The sequence below is a fragment of the Lepus europaeus genome, chromosome 4 (assembly GCF_033115175.1).
Source record: "Lepus europaeus isolate LE1 chromosome 4, mLepTim1.pri, whole genome shotgun sequence".
NCBI lineage: Eukaryota > Metazoa > Chordata > Mammalia > Lagomorpha > Leporidae > Lepus > Lepus europaeus.
This window is the reverse complement of record NC_084830.1, coordinates 153290522-153311994: the sequence shown is the minus strand read 5'-3', so window position 1 is coordinate 153311994 and position 21473 is coordinate 153290522. Positions and strand designations below refer to the sequence as shown.

Below are 21473 nucleotides of genomic sequence, written 5' to 3'. Positions count from 1 at the left end.
CGCAGGCCCATGGGACCAAGGACTTCGGCCATCCTCTGCTGCTTTGCCAGGCACGATAGCAGGGAGCTGGATTGGAAGTGGAGCACCTGGGACTCAAACTGGCGCCCATATGGGATGCTTAGCCTATTAATCCACAGCGTCAGCCCCTACCTGGTATGTTTCTACAACCTCCGGAAGTGTTCACACCGTGGAGGTACTGACCGTGCACAGAAAAGCTTCCTTTCTTAAGCCTGCAGAGAAACCGGAAGTTTGCCGAGCACCTAGGCTGCCATAAATATCCACAAGAGCCCTGATCTTTTACTTCACATTTTTGGGCCTCTAATTAAATCTGGACTGAGCAGATATGAACGTTCAAAACACTGCCAAAGAATCAAATTTAGGGGGCCAGCACTGTGGCACAGCAGATTAAAGCCCCTGCCTACAGTGTGAGCATCCCATGGGGTGCTCCACTTCCAATCCAGCTCCCTGCTAATGCACCTAGGAAAGCAGGGGGTGACGGCCCAAGTGCTTGGGCCCCTGCACCCTCATGGGAAACCTAGAAGAAGCTCCTGGCTCCTGGCCTCAGACTGGCCCAGGCCCGGTCATTGCAGCCTTTCGGGGAGTAAACAAGCAGACCCCCCCCCTTTCTCTCTGTCACTCTTTCAAATAAATAAATGTTTAAAAACAAAGCAAGGAAATCAGATTTTGACCATTTTTGTAAAATATAAATTGCATGATTTTTTAAAAATGTGTTTATATAAATGTAGTCTCTTTAGTGACTGTGACCATGCTAAGTATGTTGGATGCTCCAAAAGGTAACATTCAGGCCTTTTGAAAACATGAACAGAAAAGTATCAGGAATGAGCAACAGAGGCCTGGAGAAGCCACCAGTCGTCAGACAGCACTGAGACCGCGACAGCGGCCTGGAGAAGCCACCAGTCGTCAGACAGCACTGAGACCGCGAAGGCCTCATCCTCTCCACGCTCTCAGTGAAGCTCCTAGCCACAATTTAGACGTGAGAGCCAAGCTACTTCCAAATTACTGTGACGCCAACAGAATAGGACCAGACCTTAAAAGTAAGGAGAAGAAGCAAACAAGATCACTGTTTGCCAGATCAGATGCCTTGTTTAATCTATCAAAAATGCATCAAGCATTGGTGTTACAGTAACAATGGGCTTTTTCATGGCTTCTTCATATAAAGACATCCCATGGAAACAATAGTTGTAATCCCAGGTTACCAGAATGGGTGACAGATGATAGACAAAAAAGCGTTCAAGATCAAGGGTCTCACTACTGCCCCCAAGAATGAAGGTAAAAATTAAAAACAAAAAACAGGCAACTGGGCAGTCTTTAGACGGATCATTTCAGAAAGCAACAGTCCCCTTGGAATTTCCATAACCCTGTTTAATCAGAAGATTAAAGCCAACCACAACTACAACTGGGGACAAAGGCCATGATTTCTGCTCTTCTACTGCTAAATATAAGCTAGCCCTAAAAAAAGAAATTAAAAAAAAACACGATGCTGAAATGCAGGCTGCAGGTCAACAGCTCTTCGTCCCCAAACTGCTGTACCACTTCAGAGCCGCTGCTGGAGAGTCCCTTTCTACTCACTTCGTAAAGAAATAGCAGGGAGTTTCTGTCAACAGCCCCAGCTATTTGCAACAGGGCTCTGCAGCACACACCCGTCTCCCTACCGCCTCCTCCCCCAACACCAGGGTCTTTCCTCCTCCAGCCTCCTGCCCCCTCTCCATCAGAGCAACCTATAAGACCTCAGCTTCCTGACCAGGCCGTAAAGAAGTTAACAACCTGCTCCCTGCCCCTCCCCCTCTCCCTCTCCTCACTAGGCCAAGCCATTCTCACCATTACTTCACTGTGCCATTGTAAGGAAATAAAAAAAAAAAAAAAAGACCCAGGGTGGGGGAGGTAAAAACAGCAGTGCGTGAGCACACAAGGAACCCTGGGCATTCCATTTCTGTACCTCACAGCCTCATTCTTCCACCTCCCAGTCCATGGGATTTGGTGACCAAGTAAGTCGTAATCTGTCAACAAATAGTTCGCTGTACAATTAAACCATTCATTCTTTTTTTTTTTTTTTTAATTGCCTGGCAGCTGCCCAATCCAGAGACTTTTCTAGGTCCTTCCATTATTTAGCTCTCCCAATGGTGAAAAGGCAATAAGCTCATTTGGAGTGTATAAAGCTATGCAGCATCAACAAAAGGACGGAAGGCTTCTGGGATGCACGGTGGCTTTTACATGCACAAGGCAGAGCTGTGTGTAGTCTCCATCCCCCCCCACCCCAAAACAAAAATGCCTGGCCCCAATTAAGCGCTGTGGGGGCCTTCCAAGCAGTTATGCTAAGTTGCAAATACAGCACGATCCACTTGAACTCCAACTGTCGTGTGTGCTTTTCCACCCAAGGTAGGGGGAGAGCCAGCCGGGGCAGACTGACCTCATTAAAGGGTAATTAGTGAACCCCAGGACTTGAGGTGCTACCACAATCGTGCCTATTGTGCGCACTTCACTATGGGGCCATCATTTTTTTTTTTAAACCCAGGAGGTCTGCAATCTAAAAGAACCACATTTGAAATTTTTAAGGATTTCCATGTGGCTCTTTTTTCTCTCTCTCCTTGAGACCAGTCATTGCCTAACAAGAAAGGGAGCAACACAAAGAGCATGGCTGCTGCTTCTGTGGAAACCCGGCACAGCAGAAAATGAGTTTTCCCATAACTCATTTAAATAATTGATATTCTGTACACAGATAAAAAGTAAGTTTTGTTTAAACCAAGAGAAATAAAAGCTCCACCCCCTAGCCACACAGACTGTGAGAGAGCACATTAAACAAAGACATCATGTACCAATCAATACGGGCTTTTAGGACTCTGTAGGGCATCCATTTACATGTGAAGGTGTTACTGAGAATCTGAGCCAGTCAAGGGATCAACACAACCAATCTACCACCAACAAAACCCTGCACACCTCCTTCAGGTCCATCACGACCCGGGAAATCAATCTGCCAGGACGCTGGACAAGTGGACTCTAAGTGGAAACAGTCAACGTTACTGTGTAGGTTCCCCAACTTAAGAAAGGTTCCAGCTCTCGGCGCCGCTGTGGGCCCAGGGCTGCAGGAAGCAAACAGCTCCCAAGCCCGGTGAAGACAGGCCAGTCTTAAACCTCCCGCCTTCTGCAAGCACCGAGCAGGCCAGACTCAAAAAAAATCAGGGAGATCAACACCTTTGTCGGGAGACAAAGTCACTGAGGAGTAGGCGGGTCCTTCAAGAACAGCAGGCGTGGGGAGGAATCAGAGGGAAACGACTCTGAGATCCACGCGTGATTTCTCCATGATACACGCAGAGCCAGGGTGATGAGCCCTCAGAAGCGGATCCACCCTGAACCCCAGGAGATCACACGGCCGGGGAGACAGCGTCCGCGCTGGGGGCTGCAGAGGCCCAAGGCGACCCCAGGGCCCTGTCACGGCCCGCAGGGACATCCTCATGCCACCCTCCCGCGTGCCAAGACCACCCAGCACCCCCGGAGTTTCAGAGGGCGGTTAAGGCCTTTCAACAGCTCCAGAGGCCTTGGGTCTGGGCCACCTTAGACAGGGCACAGGGTCCTAACCGTGCCCACCGCCACCCGCTTGGGCAAACGCGTTAAGGTGGGGTAAGGCCCCTTTGCTACTTTTATTTATTTTTTATTTGACAGGTACAGTGAGAGACAGTGAGAGACACAGAGAAAGGTCTTCCCCTCCGTTGGTTCACCCCCCAAATGGCCACCACGGCTGGCGCTGCGCCGATCCGAAGCCAGGAGCCAGGTGCTTCTCCTGGTCCCCCATGCGGGTGCAGGGCCCAAGCACCCGGGCCATCCTCCACTGCACTCCCGGGCCACAGCAGAGAGCTGGCCTGGAAGAGGGGTAAGCGGGACTAGAACCCGGGGTGCCGGCACCACAGGCGGAGCATTAACCTAGTGAGCCACGGCGCCGGTCCCTGCTAGTTTTATTTTCACAGATCGAGGAAAAGAGACACCTTTCCGGGTAGGGGGGAGAATGAAGCCCTCCCCCTCCTTGGAAGTCGCTCCGAACCGCTGGCAGCTCCTCCTCCGACGGCAGAGCCCAGGGCCGGGAAAACCACCGTGCAGGAGCATCGGCGAGCTTCTGGCAGGGGTGCCGGCCAGTCCACCGGCAGTCACCTCACCGTGGGGAAGTTTCACTCACATTTTGCAACTAATTGGAAGCAGATTAGAATTCCGCCTCGGGGGAACCTTGTCAAACCAGAAGCCCGAGCAAACGAAGAAAGAAGGGAAGGCGTCGCGGAGAGCTGACAGATTTACAGCGCTCGCGGCCATCCACGCGTCCCGGGGCGGGAAGCCGGGCGCGCCCCCGCCGCCGCCGCCGCCGCCGCGCGCGTGCGCCTTCCCGACGCGCCGGCCACGCCCCCAGGCTCGCGGCCGAGGCTGCCAGAGCCTAAGAGGGCGACTCCGGCGTCGGACGCCCAGGGCGAGGCGTGGCCGGCGGCGCCGTAGCCATGGCAACAGCAGCGCGCCGGGGAGCTGCCGCGGAGCCGTGGGAAAGGCGGCGGGGACGCGCGCGGGGCGGGGGCGCGCGCTCGTGGGCGCGCGGGAAGCCCGTGGCCGTCTCCCGGGGCAGACTCCCTACCCCCAACCCCTTCCGCGGTACCTCACGCGCTCATTTTTATTTTATTTTTAATTTTGTTTTTCAGTCACCGCCGCTTGCTTCCCCCCTCCTCCCTCCCGCGCTGATTTTATTTGCTTTTATTTTTTTATTTTTCTCGTCACCGCCAGTTGCTTCTCTGGTCCCCTCCCCGCGGACATGGGCTCATGTCCATCACGGCGGGGAGGGCGTGGAACGAGCCGCACACACCTGTGCGTGAAGCCCGGAAGCCCCAAGCGTCCAGGCCGCGCAGGGCTGCCAAGGAGGAGACGGGAGACCCCTAAGTCGCCGGGTCTGGCCCTCGCCCACCCGCCCAAACAGGGTCCGGGAGGCACCTGCCAGCCCCTCCAAGGTTTATGGGTGAGGAATGGGTAGACTCAAGGTGCTTTCACGCCCAGGAGACTCCAGACCACGCAAGCGCCGGCCTCCGGAAACGACTTGGACATGACCTCTGAACCCTGAGGGAGGACAGAAGGGTGTCCAAAATGTACAAAAGCAGCCACAAGCCCACAGGGGCTTTCCTGAGAAACCAAACCAGTTTATTTTTCCCCTTTCATCAAAGGACCAACAGTGACTTCCAGGAGTTTATGAAAGTGTGACCAATTGGAACTCTGTCGTCTGTTGCTAATTGAAGCATATAAAAAAGAGTCCATTTCTTGAAACATACTACAAACACTTTTTTTTTTTTTAATTCACTGCCACATAACAAAAACCAGAATCCAGTTGACTGGGAGAAGATCAGTGCAACCAAAGACCCAGCTATTATTTCAAACTGTCAGGGGAAGGCAGTAAAATTGCTACCAGGTCTCCTTAAGTTACCCTTCAATAAAAAGAAGCCATCGGGGAAATAAGAGGAAAAGAAAACACATCCAAAGCTTAAAAGTCCCTTTAAGTAAAATTATACGTCTGTGGCAGCGTGCCATCTGCTCTCTGGTTAACATAATAGGCCAATTCCACAACCCAAATATCTGCTTTCCACATCTACACGACACAAAATATAATCAATACTTTTTTCGTGACTCTTCTTAACGTGTAAAAGCTGCATTCATATGGCGAGATTGGAATATGCCTAAAATGTCCCGGGAGGCACATTTTTCTTACGGTGACGGCTGACAATGAGGATTCCCGGGAGGCAGAAGCTCAGTGGTGGAGCCGGAACAGTCACAGTGAATACTTATCACACTGGGCTGGGGGCGGGGACGAGAAAGAAGAGAAAGTGGCTCCCAGAACACCAGCAGTGGGATTTGATCAGCATTTCAAACCCATTTGTTCTAACCAGAAACACCTTTCCCCCGGAGTTCTCCATTGCAACTACAATACATACTTTAAAATTTTTATTCAGCTTCGCTGGGGGTAAAAAAAAAAAAAAAACTTCTGAATAACAGATGAGATCCCCGTGGTTCTAGGCGCACCAAGCTATCAAAATGGAAGTGTTTGCTTTGTGATCATTTCAGTTCTTCAGGCAAAACCCATAATCTCCTCTCCTTTACATTCCCAAAGGTATTTCCAAGCCACATTTAGCAGTTAGGAGCAAAGTGCCAGTCTCACCCTCTCGAGTATCTTCGCAGCTCTCAAAACAACATTACAAACAGCCCCAAGTGCTGGCCAATCAACTGTGAATGGTTTAACAACCTTCCATTCAGCTGCAAAGGCTTTGTTCCAGTTGCCAAGACCTTAAGCTTAAATTAAAAAGAACTTGCAACAGAAAGCAAGTAGTCACTAGTGAAGCTTCAGCTGGGGAGAGGGAGGGGCCCATTTAGTCTGTAGTCCAGTTTAGGAAAACAAAATCAACAGTGACCTTTTTTTTTTTTTTTAAAGAGTCAAGCCCATTCTAACTAAACAGTCCCAACCCACCACCTATGTATGCCTTGGGAGGATGTCCTGAGACACACCTGTGGAGCACCAGGTCCATCACCCCCATGTGATCTCTGTATTACTACCTCGTGACTGTGGCAGGATCTGGCCTGTTCTCGTTGTCTGCTATCTTCAGCGACACAGAGATTAAGAGAGAATTGTCACTTATTGACAACAGTGATAGTACAGAGGGCTGTTTGCACTGTAACGTTGCCCACAAGGACCTCCTCAGTTCTAGCTTCCTTGTGGGGCTAGAACGCGGACCTGGCAACTGAGGAATCAGCTGTTCAGTATGCGAGTGAAAACTCTTGACGTTCAGATGGCTGGCAAATGCAGAGTGCTGGCAGTCAAAATGATGCTGTGCTACCGTAATGGCTGTAAGAGACCCGCAGTATTTAGTATTAATACCACGACCCCTTTCATCTCTAGACTGGGTTCAGCATGGCAGTTTTCTTCCTTTAAGAAGCACAAAGTTCAAACTGCCCGGAAACTCAATTACGCCCGTGACCTTCTTGCCAAACATACACATCAAAAAAGACGGCATTACACTCCCAATCACTGAGCACAACCTCTCTCCCAATTTATAACGAAGAGATTTTAGGCTCCTGGCACGAGACATCTCCAAGTAGGAAAACGACTTCTTAGCTTTGAGCATGCTCTTTGGCTATCAGGAAGCAGAGGGATGGATGGCTGAACACTGCTGTGAGACCCACAAATGCATCTGATGGATGCAGTCCCAAGCTGCAGCTCTCCAAATGCCACTCTGGGCAGCCCTCAAAAATTGCCACCATGTTTACAAGAAAAGATACAGATCACACACGTGTTAACCAAGACACACACACACACACACACACACACCGCACCACACACTCCTACTTTTAAGAAGCCCAAAGAACTGGGAGTAGTAGATTTACGATTTAAGTGCTTGTGGCTAAAATAGCTTTCCAATTACCAAGGGCCTCTCAGGAAGAGAGCAAATGCATTCCGTGTTAATGACCACAACCAGGGGTCCCTTCTGGACTCTTTTGTCAGAACCTGGGCAGATCCTCCCCGCAGCTCACCATTAACATGTCTGTTTCCTGTCAGCCCACTTGGAGATAATGTCATTTATCTCAGGGAGGCACAAGCCCAGTCATTAGCTTCCATAAAAAGACCTCAAACAAAGGCTGGGTAATGTTTCACCCAGGGCTCTTCCCAAACCCACAACCCACAGAGTCAAGGACTCAAAAGTTATCTTAAAAGAGTATTTTCCCAGTAACCGACAATCCTAGGCTACAGCTCTGTGTAAGAGCAAGGGCTCTGGGTCACCGGCACCGGCACCGGCACCGGCACCGGGCACCATCACATAATACAATTAGATTAACCCACAAAGGCTGACTCGCCAGCTCCCCCAGCCCCCACCCCTGCCTCCAGGCGAGGAAACTGACAGAATCATTCAGGTACTGGCTCAATAGATCTCCCCAGAACTGACCCCTCACACCGCGATTGCCTGCAGGGACCGAATAACCATTATAAAGTGCTCAGGGGCTCAGCTTCTGGAAATCTTTTAAATAAAAATGGAACTGGTTAAAATAAATGTAGGAACATGTGTTTTCACAGTGTTGGTCACATTACCGCAATTTCAAGTTCCTATGAAGTACCAGGTGAACTTTTTTTAAATCTTTAAAAAAAAAAAAAAAAAAGCACACACAGACACTGTCCAAATTGGAGCCAATCTCAGCCATGCAATCCCGGTTTTTCATGCTGAAAACGAAGAACAGATGGCCCCTTCCCACGTTGTTTGAATCTGGTTATTGAACACCTCTGGGCTTGGGGAGATTTCTGCTTAGCACTTTCGGCACACATTTCATTTACTGGCTATAAAACGCTGCTTAGGAAAAAATAAGTCTTTATAACGCTCTAATTAAAACCATCTTGCAGCCAAGCAGGCTCCCTTGAAGAGCATTCTTAACCTCCTGACACTGGGACGAGCAGCTGCCCTCCCTTCCCCGCCCCCACCCCGCCTTTGTTTTACAGACTATTTGCAAAGTGACTAGAAGTTGCTCCATGTTACTTCTCTCCTTTGGTGCCATCTTCATCAGCAGGATCTGTTCATCTCTGCCGCGAACCCAACAGATTTCAAATCCTAAGCTGTGGCTTTGTGCTGAAGCTGTGATTCCCCCCAAACACCCCAAGCTCCACGGTTCTCACAGAAAATCTCCATGGGGAAAAGCCAAGCCTCCAGAGCAGCCAGCCCCTGGACCTGTGATGCTGGGGGGGGGGGGGGGGGGAGCACCCTTAGTTCCCAACGTTCCCAACAGAACAGCTGGGTGACCCCAACAATGGACTTTGTTCTTTAATGGCAGCAAGTGACCTCACTGCCCTTTTCCTTCACAGCTGAGAAGTGGCACGCCAAGCAGAAGGTGCAGGGGACACTGTTTGCAACCAACGGGCCACACCAAAGCATCCTAAAACTCAATCAAAACAGGTTCCTAACACTGCTCACACTCAAAATGCACCAGAATTTCCTAGTGTTGTGTGCTGAAACGTTTTTGCAAGAGAATAAGAGGAAATGGGATCTTGTATGGACTGGTGTATTTGTAGACACCCCCTTTAGGATGACAAGGGCCCCATCAATAGCAATATTAGGGCACTCCTATCTCAACAGGCACTAAATAGAACCCTAAGCCATGCAACTCTAAGACCCAGAGTACCTTTCCTGTCTACTTCAGAACCAGCTGTTTTTAAGAATTTTCCTGTCTTCTCCAGTGCTTCAGTGAACCAATACAGGCAGGTCCAGTGCTCCCTACACGTGCCTGCTGAGCTCAGCCGAATGTCTGCCTGTTCCAATCTGATAAGTGAACGCTGCAGGCCAGCTGAGGCTGCAGCCAGAGAGCTTGGTGCAAAGCTATCACGCCGCCCCCCTCCCGAGAAAGGAGGGCGGAGGCAGAGAGGCAGGTCTTAACAACCAAAAGCCAACCCGCCAAATCTACTTATTCAGACATGTCACTGGTGGCTTAACCACAAAATGGCTACAGAAGCACTGCTCACACATCTCAGAATTACGGCATGTTTTGATTTTGTTCACGTATTATGGGAGTGGCGACTTTTACAACATACTTGTGGTTTCCACATAAAGGAATAGAACACTCATTGATTTAATTAAGTTTCATAAGGTCCAATTTATCATGTTTTACATGATGGTACAGTGAAGAAACAGAATAAACAGATCAAAAATAGACATTTAGGCACGCTGTGAAAATTAACCGATGGCAGCCAGTCTTATGAATCTCCTTCGAACCTTCCAAACTACACACACACACACACACGTGCACACAAAGTGCACATATACCATGTCCCTTTGGTTCTCAGGTGCAGCCCCTCACGAACTATCTCTGCTCAGACTCAGTCATTTTGGCTGACTCCTCAGAAACCCGCACAATCAAGGAAGTTAGGACACTGTATTAAAAAGGTCAGAAAACCTGCCTCCAAGGTGCCTCGCAGCTGCAATACATTGTCAGGTGAACCCTGACTGCTTACAAGGCCTTGTCCCACCATCAGGACGCCCTGTCTACACTGAAGCCTAATTTGACACCTCCACTCGTTAGCAGAAAGTTACTTCCCTGGCTGGCATTCCTACAAGGAATGAAAGCCTTATGCAGCCAGGGGCTGGGGAGCAGAGCCTTAAGGATCAGCGTTGGAGACTGCAACAAGGGCCCCTGTGCCAACCCCACTGGCTAAGGTGGACAGTACAGGTGCAGCTTCCTCCCCAGTCCCAGCCAGGGAGGGGGAGGGAATCTAAAGGTGCAAGGTGCTTCCGGCCCTCTCCCAGCCCCCAGCACCAGGGCTCCTGGGCTCCTCACTGATGTAATTCACACAGCGCTCAGACTCTAGAACAGGGGCACCTACATGAATAATTTAGTTCTCCCATTCTGCATCCAGTTTCCTCTGTGGCTGTTAAGTGAAAGGAACACAAAAACCAGAGAAGCGACACCATGCTCTCATCTCGGTTGCCATGACAGCAGCCTTTGAGAGTCTGCAATGTCCCGGTTGCCAGCTAAACAAAATTGTTGAATGTGAACATTTGGCTGGAAGATTAAAAGGCTAAGGGGGATGCAAAAGGGCAGTCCCTCCCACATTCCAATCAGCCCGCGAATCAATCAAACGGCGCTGACTCCTCCGCCACGGCCATTGTGAGCACTGGATTAGGGCAATCCATCGAGACAGTTAAAGCAGATTAGAACTGCAATTTGAAGACTAGTGGCAACAAAAGTAAATGCTCCACTGTACTCAGTAATGGGAAGATCTCAGAACGCCTTTTAGCAGAAATGATGAGAAACCACACATTTAAAACCTGGCACCTTCAAAAAACCCACTTAAACTCATCAACGTAAAAAAAAAAAAAAAAAAAAAGACGCTGTTTTACCAAGGAAGCTGAAGTGTATGCGGGAGGGAGGGTCCAAAGGCTTTCAGTGGGTTTGGCATGCTGAACCCCTTCAAGTAGCTCCATCAACTTGCAAAATCCAAACTTCATCTCTCATACTCCAACTTCATCTCCCATACTCCACCTTCAATCTTGAACACACAACACCCACGCCAAGACAAAAAAAAAGGCTTAGAGAGCAAAGTACCTTGACACACAAAACAATTGCCCAAAGACATGATTTACCACCGCTGAGAATTTTGATCAAGTCAGAAACCGGAGAGATGGAATCAAGTCGTTTAGTAAGCACATTTCCAAACACCCCCTGTCCACAAAGTGCCACTTCTACAAGGCTTAACTTAGAACAACGTCACTCACAGCCCCAGCTGGCCGCCACCCTGCCTCGTGGACACAGAGCCCCTAGGGCGCCCAGACATCACTCAGTGCACAAGATCGCCAGACCAGGAAGACGCCCGCCTGTCTCTCCCACCCCCTCCACAGCACCAGGCTGGGGGCAGTCTGTCCAAGGCTTGGTGTAAGGACCACCGTTATGACCACGGGACAGCTGGAGGGAGGCTCAAAATGGCCCAAGTCCCTGGGCACAGGGTTCAAATGCAGCCCGCGAGTCTCCTATTGGGCTCCACGTTCCTGGAACATCCACTCCACCGCTCCCCAGTCACGCCAGCCCGCGCAAGTGACAACTCCACTTTCCAGGGATCAGGATCCCAGCAACCGCCAAGCCAAACAGCCTTTCTGCTCAGTTAGGAAACCAACAACCCAGCACACCTCAGGGACCCGTCCAGGGACATCCTTGGACAGAATCGTTTTTTTTTTTTTTTTTTTTTTTGGAGGGGGGGGTGAGTTCATGGCAAGACAGTGGAGGGCAAGTTAGCATCCTGGGCATGCCCCTCCAAGTAGGGCGCTGGAACGCTACACCCCAGAACCGGTCAGTCCACACAGAAGACCGCTCTCCTTAGAGGAGAAACCCCCACCGCCAAGTGAAGCGGGCGCAGGATTGCTTGCGGTTAAAACACACGCTGCAACTTGGGCTGGGAGCCCGCCTGCGGGGACAGGCGCTCTAGGACCCCCCCTCAGGCCCTCCCACCCGGGGACCCGACCGCTGCAAGAGCCAAACGCTGCAGCCAAGAAAGCTCCCACGGCGTCGCAGTTGCACGCACAGGTGCACACCATGGACCCCTCCCGCAGAACCGGGAGGCTGCAGGGGGCGAGGGAGGGCACGGCCCGCACACCCACACCAAGGCACGCGCCACAGCGGACCGCGCGGAGGGCAAACTCTGTCCTACCTTCTCGGTCTTCAGTTTCTTGATCCGCCGGTGGCTCTCCTCCTCCTCCTCTTCCTTCTTGACCAACACCGAGTTTGCTCCCAGCAGCCCCGAATCCGCCGCGCTTTTGGTAACTTCCCCGGCGGCGGCGCCCCCACAGTGGAAGGGGCTCGCGCCGCCTCCATTGCTCTTGGCCCCGAAGCCGTAGAGGTGCCCCCCGTTAGGGGCCTGGCCGCCCCCGCCGCCGGGGTGGCCCTGCGGCAGGTCGTGCTTGTCCTTTCTGGCTTTGCCCGCGTCCTTGTCCCGCTTGGCGCCGCGGCTGCCCTGGCTCTTGGCGGGCTTGTCGTCCCGGGCCTTGGCGCAGGAGCCCGCGCCCGCGGTGGGCGCGCCGGGGCCGGGACCGGGACCCGGGCCGCTGGGGCCGCCGCCGCCGCCGCCCCCGCCGCCGCCGCCCGCGCTCTGACCCGGCGCTGAATTCATGCCAGCCGCCTCTCCAGGGCGCCCTTGGACTTCCTGCCGCTTGCCAGCGCCGCCGATCTCGGGCATCCCGTACAAGGCAGCAGAAGGCAAAGATTTATTAGCATCCTTGCAAGTTTTACTCCTTTTCACTTTGGATTTGCTGGTCTCTTTGTGCGAATTCCCCTGGGGAGCGGAGGGCTGCACGGCAGCGAATTTCAGGCCGTCGGCGAGGGCTGCGGGCGCCCCGGGCGCACCGCCGCACTCCTTGGAGCCGCCGGCGCTCGCGGAGCCGGCGGGGTTGTTCATCTCGAATTTCTGTCTGTCCTTCTCCAGGTCGGCGTCCAGATCGATGATCAGATTGCCAACCCCGATTTCCCAATCATCACCGCTGTCGTAGGCATCCACCGCGTTCGCATCCACGCCTTTGCCTGCAGCCGCAATGTTCACTGACATCCTGAATTCGAGCTCTGGAGCATCAAAAGCCGGAGAACTTTCCTGGGGAGGTGAGGGGACATTCGCTTGGCTCCGCGGGGCTCGCTCTCGGAAGGAAACAACAGCAGCAGCAGCTTCCACGTCTCCGCGTCCCACGAGCGCGCCCCAGGCGTCCGACACCCTTCAGTCCTGGTCCATCTTTTCCTGCGAAGGGGGGAGAAGGCCGATCTCTCTCGTCTGGGTGTTGCCGGAATAGAACGCGGTTACCACTGCGGCGTCAGGAAGGGACCGGGACGCCTGGGGTATTGTCTGCCCCGTGCAGTGTCGGAGAGAAGGGCAAGAACCAGACCCGAAACACATGCCCAGGACAGTGAGCCTCCGACAGCAGCTAAAGAGGAAAAAAAAAAAAAAAAATCCTGTAGCAACAACACGAGGACAATCACTTCTTTAAAGAGGAAAAAAAAAAAAGGCATTATAAAAATCCTCAGGATCTGATTCAAGTCCAGAAAGGTTTCTGTAGGTTCCTATGTTTTAAGTATAGAATTTTTTTTTGGCCTGGCACATGTGCTATCTCAACCCCTAAATTCACAGGCTCAACACTCAGAGCGAAGGAACAGATCTGAATGCCCCTGACTGTGCCCTAGCTCTTGCCATTTAAAAGCCCAGACCTCCAAGTTCTCTGCAGCGATCTGCTGAATTTTCCTTATTTCTGATTTCAATACTTTTTTTTTGGAAATTATCTGGGCAATCTGGTTTTTGTTCCCAGGAAGGAACAGTTAAAAAAAAAAAAAACACCGCCAACAACCCCCCCCCCCCAGTACACACACATACACCTCCCTCTCTCCTATCCTTGCTCCCCCAGTAGCACACACGATTTCTTTAAACACACAGACACATGTCTCGATAGCATTTCTGTGTTCTAACAAAAGGTTAAGTATCTGCCTTCTGAGAAAAAAAAAAAAATGTATCTAAACAACTCTGCTCTATTCCCAGCCCACAGAATGGCTCGGTCTGTTAAATACGGTGCTGCTGCTGACTGTACAAGGAAACTGATTAAGACATACACTCTAAGTGATCCGCGCCAAGCTGGCCTCAATGACCGCAAATGAGTGTGTGTTTGACAAAGAGCAGTTAAAACGGTTTTTAAAGGGATCAGCCCCTTTTTAACAGTTGACTGTCAGGAAGAAAAAATATATATATATATATACACACACACACACACACACATCGCTTACCTTTAATCCTCTATCATTTTTTTAATTAGGCCAGCAAATCAAAATGCTTTTCCCCGTCCACTCGGAAACAAGCCTGTGCCTCATTTTACTTAAACACCGAATGATCAAGGAGGAAGAAACCCAAGAGCACATCTCAGCCAGAATCATCACTCGATCGCATTATTCCGCCTCCCCACCCCCACCCCTTTTTGGCAAGCAGCTCGGGAGTCCTTTTCTCCCTTTAAAAAAAAAAAATGTGTCACTGTGGCTGGAAGATAATGTTTCACGTTCACGACAGAGCACCAGAGGGGCTTTTTCCTCTTAACAAGCATCGAGAATAATAGGTTTGTTTTTTTTTTTTTTTAAGAGAGAAAAGAGAGAGACACAGGCGGGGGGAGCAGGGGTCCGAGACAAAACTTTCCCCAACTTGGGAGTGCGCCTCCGGCCCCGCACTCGCGTCCCCGCGAGCAGCGAGCGCGGATCCCGCCGCGCGAGCCCCGGGCGCCCGCACCGCGGCAGCTCAGCGCCGGGGAAGAAAGCGAGGCCAGAGAGCCCTGAAAATCCGGGCTGGATTCCGCCTGTCAGCCGGGAAGTGGCATTTTTCCGCCCTTCCTGACAGATTTGATTTCTCCAACTAACTTAGGGGCCGCGGCGGGGGCGGCGGCGGCGGAGGAAGGGGCGGGGGAGCGGCGCGGGGCGCAGGTGTGGGGGCTGGGGGCGCGGCCCTCCCACCCGAGAGGATGTGGTGTTTTCCTGTTTTATGTTGTTTTAAGAAAAAGGAACCGAGTTCCCAGGATAGTCCCTGAGGGCGCGGGCGACGCGGGAGGAGGAGGAGGAGGAGGGCGGCCAGTGTCGCTCCAGCCCATCGGTCATGTGGTAATTCGATAATTAGAGTCAGGAAAAAAAAAAAAATCTTTTTTTTTTTTTTCCAAGGCGACCTTTTGCAGGACACTTTTCCCCTCCTGGTACTCGGCCGGTGCGTGTCCCCGCGTGTCTCCCTCTTCCTCCTCCCGCCGCCCCCGCCCGCGTCGAGTGGCGCGGAGCCCCGGCTTCGTCTTTTTAATTAGCCGGCGTCGGGGAAGCTAAAAGCAGTAATGAATCGGTGATGGATGGGGGGCGCGGGGTGGGGGGCTCCGCGGGAAGCGCGGGGCGGCCAACCACCGCACCGTCACGTGCGCGCCGCGGGCTCCATTGGCCGGCGTGAGAGCGAAAAATGGTGACAAGCGTATCAAGAAAATACTGATCTGGTCTTTAAAAAAAAAATACACAAGCAGTCAGCTGCTGACGGTCTGTCCCCGCGCTCGCCCCCGCGCCGGGGCGGCCCGCACGTGCTGCGGGTTTCCCCCGCACCCACCCCGCGCCCGCAGCCACCCAAGCCCCGTGTCCTGGGGTCTGCCCGGGGCGCGGGGAGCCCAGCAGATGTGTGGCAGAACCACCTTATAAACCTTTCCTCAACTTCGCTCCAATTTGTCGGCCGGGGCCGGGGGTGGGGGGGTGCTCGGGGGGGCGCTGGAGGGGCTCCCCACCCCCACACTGCCACCCCACCGCCCTCGCAGGAAACAAAGAACCGTCTCGCGGGCTCCCGGGCCGAGCCGGGGAATAAACACACCGTTGTTACTATTCGTGGGTTTGTTTGGGTTGGGTGGGGCCTTTTTTTTTTTTTTTCTCTCTCTCTTTCTTTCTCAATGGTATTTGGAGGGCTTGCTTGCTTTTTTTTTTTTTTTTTTTTTTTTTTTAAGAGGTGGAAAAAAAAACGGTCCTTATCCCCATTGCACTGGGACACGGGTCTGAGATTAAATTATTGGACACTGGGACGTGGCAGGGGGACAGAGACCCGGCGGGGTCCCCTCCCCCTCCTCCGCCTCGGCCTGGGGAGGGGGCTGCCCCAGCCGGGACAGCGGAGGGAGGGCGCAGGCGGGCGAGAGGACTGACCCTGTGGCCCGGGACCTGGAGCTGCGTGGCTGCCATCGTCCTGCGGGCTGCAGCCCCGCAAGGGCAGCTCGCTGCGAGTCCCCCCGAGCGCCCGCAGGAGCGGAACTGCGTGAAGTTCAACTCACGCTGCAGCCTCCGCGGGTTAACACGGCTCCCCGGGCCGGGCAGCTGCAGAGGCGCGAGCCGGACCCTGGGGCCAGCTCCGCCGTGCGAGCACTCCCCTGCCTCCAGTCCCCGCTAAGCGCCAGAGAGAGAGAAGAGACACACCACGCAACCGTACTTACGGTCTGTCTGGCACCGAGTTGACCTTTTCCTTCTAACTGCATTGAATGTGTGTGGTGGTGGTGGTGGTGGAGGTGGCGGCCGCTTTATTTTGGAAATTCTAATCTCTTCAACAAATTTATTAGGAAAGAAGATGGACCATCAGAGTGTCACAGACCGTCCTGTGTACTTTTTATAAAAAAAAAAATGTAAAGTTAAAAAAAAAACAAACAACAACAAAAAAAGCTTCCCCTCCCTCCCCCTGCCCCCAGTGCCTACACGCGCAACCGGCTTGTTGTGCAGCACCGAAATCTGGGCTGAAACTCAACGCACGCACACGCGGGGGAGCGCAGCAGCGCGAGCTCCCAGCCGCTGTACCTGAAAGGGACTTTTCTTTGTTCGCAGTGCCCTTTCGCATCGGGCCAATCAGAGAGCAGCTTTTATGAAACCGGGCCCTCCGATTGGCCGGCTGCTTTCTCGGGGCTACTGGAGGGGGCCGAGAGACACCCGCGTATAAAGCACACCCGGGGCGCGGGTGGGGTGCGCCGGGGGGTGGGCTGTGCAGACAAAGCGCTTTCTTTTCCAACCCGATCGGGGGTGAGGAACCTCCCGCAGGAAGGGAAAAAAAAATGCCTCATTCACAGAAAACATTTATTTATTAAAACACAGCTCCAACAGGCTGCGAGGCCAGGCTGCCGGTAAATGCAAGGGTGAGGGTGTGCAGGACGCAAAACGCGGTCGCTCGCGGGCAGCGGGAAGCCGAGGAACGGCGAGCGCCCCGGGGGCCGGCCCTTCCCGGCTCAGGGGGCTCGCAACCCCGGCTCCTGACGCAGATGCTGCGAGTGGCGGCTCGGGCCTCGCACCCTCCCCCACCGCAGGGCCCAGCCTGCAACTCCCCCCACCCCTTTTTTTTTTTTAACTCGCTGATTAAATAAGAAAAATCGATCCGGGGGTAGAGGCGGTGATGGGGGAACCAGTAACCCTTTTGTTGCCAGGCTCCGGGTCTTCGAGCTCTGGAAACCATTGCAAAGCCACTATGGGAAGAGATTTTCCCTGAACAAGGCTTTTCCACCTGGTCTTAGGCGGTTCCAAAAAAAAAAAAAAAAAAAAAAAAGGCTGAAAGATAAAATAAAGCCCCAGCCAACCAAATTAACGCCAAGGGCCAGGATTATTATTTTTTTTTTTAAATGAAAATCGATGGTTGGCAAATATTCTAGACAGATTAACCCCTTACACAAACCCGGGTGGCAATTTTTCAGTCGCCCTATCCTCGCCCCCAGATCTGTAACCCTATCTCGGGGTGGGGGTTAAGTCCTGGAAAGACCGGGTCTGCAGCCCCCAGACAGGGAACTTCCTCTGGATTTATGGTGGGAGCAATGCCAGCAGCCGAGTTAATGGGACTGTGAGGTCACAGGATAAGAGAGGTTAATATGAAATAACAAGTTGAGCATTTTACTGTAATAGCTGTTCCAAGGGTACCTAAGCTAACGTGTTTATATATTTTAAACCTTTAGACCACATTTTAAATATTTCATTGCAATTCCCCCTTCTTTTCTGCGGGAGATGGAATGTGGACATCTTAAAGCCAGAAAGTGCTGCGAATTTCATCAAAGACATCAGGATCCCAGGTTTTGAAGGGGCGGTAACTTCCACAGGACAGTTGCAACGTGCAGGTGTCTACTTCACAGGGACACACAGAAGGCCTTAGTGCTGCCAGACAGGACCTGTGACTCCCGTGTTCAGCGGTGACTTTGTGGGTAGTTACGTCACGTATCTTAAGTAATGGCTATTGACTCACCTCCATAAAAAAAATTGCCAATTAGCTGCTTCACTTCCTTACGTGAACTAGATTTGACATCACAGATTGTTACAAACAGCAGTCTCCAGCCTTTATTGGGGTATTTAAACCAGAGGAACACCATCTATACGTCTTTAGATCTCCCCCAAGTCAATCAGTATTCAAATCAAAGCTGTACATTAAATGAAAGGGGACAAATCAGGTATCTGATATCCACTTATCCTTCATTTTGACTTTGATGTGTGTTTTATGTTCTGGTGTGCACAGGTTTTTACATGCACGCATGGCCCATTGATGATAACAAAGCACCATATGGTGATATATTTTTTTTAAACTTTTTTCTTTGAGAAGACTAGTTTCTCAAAGGACCAGATCACTCTTGGGCACTTCCTGAGTCCCTGGGGTGTCATCTACATTTCAGCCTTTGGAAGCCGATGGCTACTCCATATGTTATACTAGTTTAGAAAAATCAATGACTGGCTCTTAAAACAACAGGACTTCAAAGGGCATTTAGGGGGGAAAAAAAAAAATGAGACCTAGTGAAGTTGGAAAAGGGCCTGCCACATAGACTTAATATAACTACAACCAAGCCATGTCTTCTCTATACCCAGTCGAATCTCCCCAAACCCCAAACATCACACCTCTGCATAAACCCCACTGGCCCAAACTGCAGGACAAATGCACAACTCCAGCGCGTCTTTAACCCAAACCACTTTGATAAAAATCAAAGCATTCCCTTCCATTCCAGCGTCTCGGATCTCCACTTACACCCCATCCCCCACTCTCCAGCCTCCCAAATTCTTCCAGGAGAGTTTTGAATAAACCAGAGTTGTTCCGCTGGCTTTGCCTGTGTGTGTTTTGTTTTGTTTGACAAAGGGGCCAATCCAGAGGCATCAGAGGACTACCAGCTAACTGATGACTGAAACCAAGATAATTGACAGCCAGCTTTGAAAACCTCGCTCCCCCCTCGCAGAATGGGGAGGCTAGACTGTATTTGTAGAGATGCAAATTTTACAGAGCTCAGGGAACATAATTGTCTGTGCACTAATATCTACCTGTATACCAGAGGGTTTCACAACATGTTTGTGGAGAAATGCAATTAAAAAATAAGTTTATTTTGAGGCATGAAATTCCTGAATTCATGTGTAACGTTTTGGTAACAAGTCCTTTCCCATGGACTTTTTAAAGACCCTTCGTATAACTGATAAGGCCAGCTTGCTGCCGTATATATGTGCACTTAGGAATTTTATGTTTTAGGGGAGGACAGGTGTTTGGAATGGGGGCAGGGCAGAGAGCAGAGAGCCAGAGGATGGTACAAAAGGAGCCATGGAGGAGTGTCACCCCCACCTCCAATAACCCCCACCACCGCCTCTCTGCGCCTAAGATCATCCCTGCTCCTGCACATCCTAGGGACACTTCCAGGGTCATCAGAAAGTCCTTCTGAGAGAGTCTTCCTCTTCTTTAAGAGCCAAAGAGCTTAGGAGGTCTAGGGTTTCACGCAGGACCACAAGAAAACACGGTGGTCTTTCTTCGGTACCTATTGTCTCTGCTTTCTTTGAGGATCAGGAATCATTTCCCAAGGCAAACTGTAGAGACAAACTACACCCGGGCCTGCCTTTTCTCCATCCATGGTAACATTCACACTTGACATCCACTCAAAACCAAGGCCAAAAAGGAAATCACAGAGCTATAAAAAATTAAACTTACCTGGATATGAGTTTAATGTATAGGAAAAGGAACTTCACGCAGACGTAATAAGAAACGCATGGGATACCCAAGAAGGTAGTGGAGACTGACTCGGATGGCTGGGGATTGCTCAGCTGGCCTGCTCTGGTTAGAGAATGTGGAATTGGTGATTTGTTAAACACCCACACAAACGCTAGGAGGTCCAGACTCTCCCTACAGGTGATGGCGGTCTTCTGGGGAAAGTTCTTTGTGGCTTTCTCACCAAGGCAATGCCAAGGAGCAGGGCCACAGTGGAGATAGAGGACCCTGTACCAGGAAACATTTCCGGGCCTTGCAGGGTGGGGGAGGGGTAGGTAAAAGCACCGACCATTTGGCCAAGTGGGTGTTTACACACATTGTGTAGCAGTACTTAGGGTCATATTTGCACTCTGTTAACTCACCTTGGATTTAAATTCCCCCGTATAATCCAGCTTCCTGCTAATGAGCCTGGGAAAGCAGTGGAGGATGACCCAAGTGCTTGGGACCCTGCACCCATGTGGGAGATCCGGAAGAAGCTCCTGGCTCCTGACTTCAGGTTGGCCCAGCCCCAGCCACTGAGTGCAACTGGGGAGTGAACCAGCAGGTGTAAGACTTCTCTCGCTCTCTGTGTTACTCTGACTTTCAAATAAATAAATACATCTTTAAAAATATATAAAAGTAAATTCCCCTGTATAAAATACATTTTAAAATTACAGTTACAAAAATGCCCCAGTATAACAGTGAGCCTCTACCAATGCAAGGAGAAAAATGACTGTCTTGACAGAACTTTAAAATCCAGCTTAGCTTCAACTACTTGAGATGATAAAGCAAAAACTACAAGAATTCTTATAAGGTTGCAATGAATTTTAAGGCTAAAGGAATATAAAATTGAAGGTGGTATTTCTCCCTGTCTGTTCACCTAATTCCCCATTCCTTCTTGCAATCCTCCACACTCAAATAATAAAAAAGAAAAAGCAGCAAGGCCTGGTCTCTTATGCCTGGCAATTCTGGAGAATCTAGCAAAATATTGCAAAACAGCATGCTGTTTGAAAGGCAAACGTTTGTATACTGCACGCTTTGAGGGAACCGCAGTGTCGGTCAGTGGTGAGTATCTGAAATCGTGCCTCTGTGGGCCCAGCTTCTCGTGCTGTGGAGCCTGCTACTATATCTGAACCCACACCCAAGCAAGGAAAGCAATTTACATCGCATGGAATGAAACCATTTCTGGAAAAGGATTTTTCTTTTATGCCAGTGAAGACCGGGTGCATAAAGAAGATCAAAACACAAGCTACATTAAAAAAAAAAAAAAAAAACTACTTATTGGAGATTGCTGTTGCTGGTTTTATTACAATATGTATTTTACAGATTTAGGTAATAGCCCTGATTTTTCAAATCGACCTCTGTTTAGACACGTTTCACCTTGGGCTGTTTCTCGTCTTCAAAATTACAGTTATTTGCACGTGATTACAGTGGGTAGGAGACAGATTGTATT

General features: G+C 51.1%; 1 protein-coding gene across 2 annotated transcripts in view; it reads right to left on the bottom strand.

The window, feature by feature from the left end:
- Nucleotides 1-16848, bottom strand: part of ZNF608 (zinc finger protein 608) — a 103746-nt gene extending 86898 nt beyond the window's left edge. The window contains exons 1-3 of one of the 2 annotated variants that reach the window (XM_062189242.1): nt 16759-16848; nt 16503-16668; nt 12203-13460 (exon numbers count right to left, since the gene is read on the bottom strand). In XM_062189242.1, coding sequence (XP_062045226.1) covers nt 12203-13093 — 891 coding nt within the window. In that variant the 5' untranslated portion in view covers nt 13094-13460; nt 16503-16668; nt 16759-16848. Of the gene's footprint in view, nt 1-12202; nt 13461-14307; nt 14355-16502; nt 16669-16758 lie in introns of those variants that run through there. The other variant, XM_062189243.1, reaches the window with a different exon arrangement.
- Nucleotides 16849-21473: the final 4625 nt, after the last annotated feature.